This window comes from Ixodes scapularis, unplaced genomic scaffold (assembly GCF_016920785.2).
Source record: "Ixodes scapularis isolate PalLabHiFi unplaced genomic scaffold, ASM1692078v2 PGA_scaffold2__306_contigs__length_199485367, whole genome shotgun sequence".
Lineage (NCBI taxonomy): Eukaryota > Metazoa > Arthropoda > Arachnida > Ixodida > Ixodidae > Ixodes > Ixodes scapularis.
Genome location: NW_024609857.1, coordinates 157617883 through 157623044, shown reverse-complemented (window position 1 = coordinate 157623044; position 5162 = coordinate 157617883). Strand labels below are relative to the sequence as shown.

Genomic DNA, 5162 nt, shown 5'->3' with positions numbered 1-5162 from the left:
AAACATGAATTTAGAGGTCAAGTTATTATTTTGAAAATTAACTTCAGGGGAGACGGCACTCAGAATTTTGCAAAGTATTTTTCTATATTCTACTTATACAAGGTGATACAAGGTCTACTTATACAAGAAGACGTCCATGGCGGTTGTGTTTCTAAATTTGTGAGTGCCGAGGTACTGGTTTATTGGTGTGTGTCGAAAAACCAACGAGTATGTCGCTGCCAAACAGGGATGGAAACGCAAAATAACAAATCTCCGAGCGTCGGAACTGAAAACCACTCCGGAATCAACGATGTCTCGCAAGTGCAACGGCCCTCGACGCATTCGGCACCAACCCCAGCAGCCATCCCCGACGATAACAACAGTGCCAACCCAACAGGCGATGACCATCAACCAACTGAACCACCAACCGACCCGAACGGCGATGATGATGAGGAATCCAGCGACAGAGAAGTGGCGTTTGCGGCGATCGTGAGGCGAGCCGACAGGGAGACGACAACACCAGAAGGAGGGTTGGCCCTGGTGATCGAGCGCAGTAAAGGACCACATGGACGGATGCCCAATGGTTGGTGGCCAAAAATAACAATCGAGTATAATCGGAAGCATAACCAGAATGTAACGTCGACAACGATGAAAAATAAGTATACCCGGTGGAAAAATCGACAACTGCCTACTCAATCGGGCAACGGTTAGGTGACCGAAGAAAGAGACCGGCCGCTGCCAGCGACCATAACAAACTGTACACCAATGTGAAGAATCTGCTGGCCAATAACATCGAGCTGGCCCTTAATCACCAAACTGACCGAAGAAGAACAAGAAAGGTATACAGTCAGGAAATTAACTATCAGGTCATTGAGATGCTTAATCTGGTGATCGAGCGAGAGGAGCTGGAAAAGAGGGCAAATACTCTAGCAAAGCTGAATGAATTGATCTTTGCTTGCCAGCTGACATATGAGGAGCTTACAAAGAAGCCTAAGAAAGAGGTGAACTGGAAGGAGTCTATAAAAAAAAAGATCGAGAAGTTTAGTCAACAGCTGCAATTTGTCACTAGTCACAAACAGAACGAGGCTGCCTCGAGAGCACTAAAGCGAATCTGCAAAGCCACTCAGTACCACTCTAACAACGAGGACCAGTTGAAGAAGCTTCAGGACCAGATTGAAGAAAAAAGGGCGGTCTTTGGAGAAAAAACTGATGATTGCGGCTAACCGGACCGAGTATCGGAGAACGAATAAGCTGTTCGAGTTCAATCGGTCCGCCTTCTACCGGAGACTTGACGAAGACCAGAAGGAGATTGACGAGAACATCGATGTTGATGAGGTGATTACTTTCTGGAGAGGAATCTGGGCGACCGATGACGAAGAAGGGGAGTACCAGGAAACGATTGACCTATTGGACCCAGTAGAGCTTCAGACCAAAACTGAGGAGGAGAAAGTCAAGAAGGTCATTGAGGAGAAGATCAAGTTCCTACCCAACTGGAAGACACCGAGGCCCGACGGCCCGTATTCAGCTTCCTCATTAAAAGACTGACTGCACTCCACTTTCGTCTCACCGACCTTCTAGTCAAAACAGTTGATGACCCTGAACAAATTGACGGGCGACTGTATATGGGCACGACGTACCTTATCGTGAAGACGAAACGAGCAAGCAAGGGCAAAGAGTTACGTTCCATAACTTGTCTCCCGAACATCTACAAGCTGCTGAGCAAGGTTGTCACAGCCCTGGTGACGGACCTGTGCGAGGTGAATGAGCTGATCTCGGCCAACCAGATGGGTACTCGAAGAGGCTGCCAAGGTGCCAAACAGCAAATCCTCCTCAACAAAGTGCTCAACCAAAAGCACAACAACGGGCTGTTTACGTCCTGGATTGATATCCAAAAAGCGTATGACAGCGTCAAACACGACTACCTGGTAGCCGTACTGACGAAGTTGGGCATGCCGGAGAACATTATCAAGTTCGTCAAGCGGACGCTTGCTTTCCAACGCACCAGCCTGGTTTGTCACCAGAGTGATATTGGCCAGGTGAGGATCAACAAAGGACTCCTCCAGGGTGATAGCCTTTCATCGTTGCTTTTCGTTCTCGCGTTGGAACCCTTGAGCCGCCGACTTAACCAGAACTGCGAACAATTGCAGATGGGCAACATCGAACTCAACCATTTGATTTTCATCGATGACATCAAATTATTGGCTGACACAGAAGAGACACTAATCAGGCTGTGTGGCCTAACAAAAAAAAAAAAAACGGTCTGTCAGATGGGACTAAAGGTGAATCTGCAGAAGTCGGCGAGTAACGTCGGGAACAATGGAGTCTTCGGAGGGATGGTGGACGACCACAGAGGTTACAAGTATCTGGGCACCTTGAAAGACTCACGAAATGTGGTGAAAGATGAGAACAAGGCCATCGTTACCAACAAGGCCACCGAACGAATGAGAATGCTTTGCAAGACAAAGCTCAATGCTGCCAACCTGTTTAGCGTTGTATTTCTGAAGGAATAAGTGCACCACTAAGGAGGCGTCAAGCTGTTGGTGGGTCACTGAAAATAAGAATAAACAAACAAAGGAATCAACGAATTTGCCCTCTCGACACTCAATTACTATATAGGTCTCCTACCTTCCAAGCCGAAAGAATACGAACGGTTGACAAGGAGGTCAGGAAGATCCTGAACGAGTACAAGGTGACCAGGAATGCGGCGAATATGTATCGGTTATACCTGAAGCGCGACCAACTGGGAAGAGGACTCGCTTGCGTGGAGGAGAAAGCTGACATAATGCTATTCAAAATGTTAAAATCTTTTGAAAAGAATCCGAAGACAAGACCGCTGATGGACCAGGAGAAAGAGGGAAAAACCCAGCTTAGGCGAATATGTGATTACCTGAAGGCAAAGTACCGACCTGAAGAGACCAAGTTGACAGAGAAAAATATCCAAAAAAACAGGAAGAAAGTCGAATGACGAGAATAAAGGAGAAGGTGCTGCACGGCATTCTTTTCAATAATGGACACAGTGCCAACGAAGATGCCCAAGCCGAGGATAACGACGATGACAACAGTAGTGTGGTCCCCAGCATTTACGACCGAAAAATGTCATCAATGTGGCTGACGAAGGGCAACATGTCGCCACAGCAGGAGGGGATGCTCACCAAATTACAGGATCGTAACCTGAACTTTGGAGGAATGTCAAAAAGATGTCCCCATTGCTTCAAGGGCTCAAGGTCGGTGGAACACCTGGCGACACATTGTGGAGTAGATTGTTGGTCTAGTTGGTTTTGGAACTTGGAATACATTTTACCGCTCAAAAAACAGGGACAAAGAGACGAGAAACAGACAGCACAGTGCGCTACTAACAACTGATTTTATTACATAAAACGACACTATTTTATACCATCCGAGTTTCTGATTTCGCTCCACCTCTAGCCAACCCGATGCCAGGCCGCGTCATTGAGGAACGCACGCTCCTTGTCCAGTAAATCAATCGAGGCCACGCTGACACATGCTGCACCACCCTTCTTAAAGGGGCACTGACACCCCAAAGGTCGTATTTATTTTTATTGTCTAAAACGATGCACGTTGCAGTCATAGACACGCAAAAAAAACCGCATCGCGAAAAAAAATTTTCCCGCGCGCGCGCGCGCCTTTTTATTTTTGGCGTTTGATTTTCCCGCGTCTCGCCTCCTCGCTTCTTTTGATCGGTGACGTCAAAAATCAGGAAATTTAGAAGCTTTGTAGGCGACATCTCTTTAACATTTAATTACGGCAATCCTAAAACATGTTTTTTAACGCAATTGCGAACGCACTACGGCCCTTCTTTTTGAAATACCAAAAATCGGGAGTTCGTTGTGGTGCCGTCTCCTGGATTTGTATCCTCCAACGGAAAACAGGCGACACCGCTCAAAACCGGTCCGCCGCAACGCCGGGCGCTCGCTCCTTTCCTCCTCGCTTTGGGTCGCCATGGCAACAGCAGGGAGAGGTGAAAGGAAGTCGACTCTCAGGTCTCCGCGATTTTTGACGTCAAGGCACCGGCGCCGATCGCGCGGGAACTTCGAATTCGGCATTTGGAAATTGTTTTTTTACTTCACGAATACTGAATTCCCAAATCTCAAATTTTGAGGGTAATGTCCCGGCATTGTTTTCAATCGTTTCGGATAATAAAAAAAAATATGATTTTGATGTGTCAGTGCCCCTTTAAAGGAGCGATGCAACAATTTTTGTACTGTGCACAAATACCGCTTAAAACGGATCCCTAACGTTAATGACCTATGAAACACGCGTTCGTTTTTCACCCCACGCAATAGAAGTCCCAGAAAAAAATTTAAGAAAAACGAGCAGCGTTCACCCCCTCAACTCGCAGCCAGAACAAGCGGCCACGTGATCTGGAGCCGATTATATGCCGCCAATGTAGATCATAGCCACGCGCTGGGGTTGGCAAGGCGCAGGACACGCGCTGAGTTCCAGACATTGTTATGGCTCGGCTGTTGTCGTCGTTGCAGCGATTGGACACGGGTCACAACCCGAATGCTTCTCGAGCTAGCAATTGTCACGAGCCCAAGTCGAGTGCCCACGCAATGCTCGGGTCCAATCTATGAACCGTATTCAAATATCGTCACTTGAGTGTACTGCGATCCCCGAGTTACGTCATCAAATTTTGCAAAGGAGAGATTGAATGAAAATGATCGCTTTTGTCCTTGAAATTACACCGCAACAAAGGAGTTTCTTGGCCAATGGCGTTGCGGGTGAGTATCCTTGAATCCCAGGTGTGCCAGTAAGCTCGTGTAGAGAGAAAAACATTCCAATTGAATATCGTTGCACCGCTCCTTTAATCTCATCTGCCTTGACTATCTCCCTCACAGTTTTTTCCTTGTGCCGTGCCATAATCTTGCTCTCGGAAAACAACGGCACACACTTGCAGCTTTGACAATGATCAGACAGATGACCGTCCCGATAATTTCCAACTTTAAGCTTGTGTTCCCTCAGCCTATCATTAACACACCTACCGGTCTGACCTATAACTTGTTTCCGCATGACAAGGGGATCTGATATACTACTCCCTCCGCACATTCAACGAAGGGATCCCTGTGTTTTACCGCGCAGCCAGAAGGGGCCTTACGAAAAAGGTCTGTCATCCTACATAATCTACTAAGTTTGTTTGGTGCGGAAAACACTACTTTCACGTT

The 5162-nt window shown here is 47.2% G+C and overlaps 1 protein-coding gene across 1 annotated transcript; it reads left to right on the top strand.

The window, feature by feature from the left end:
• The first annotated feature begins 228 nt into the window (after positions 1–228).
• LOC120844471 lies at positions 229–2944 on the top strand. Its single transcript, XM_040216264.1, has 6 exons — positions 229–562; positions 691–818; positions 942–1169; positions 1315–1492; positions 1558–2461; positions 2596–2944. Exons 1-6 carry the CDS (start codon positions 229–231, stop codon positions 2942–2944), a joined length of 2121 nt encoding a protein of 706 aa, XP_040072198.1.
• The last annotated feature ends 2218 nt before the right edge of the window (positions 2945–5162 follow it).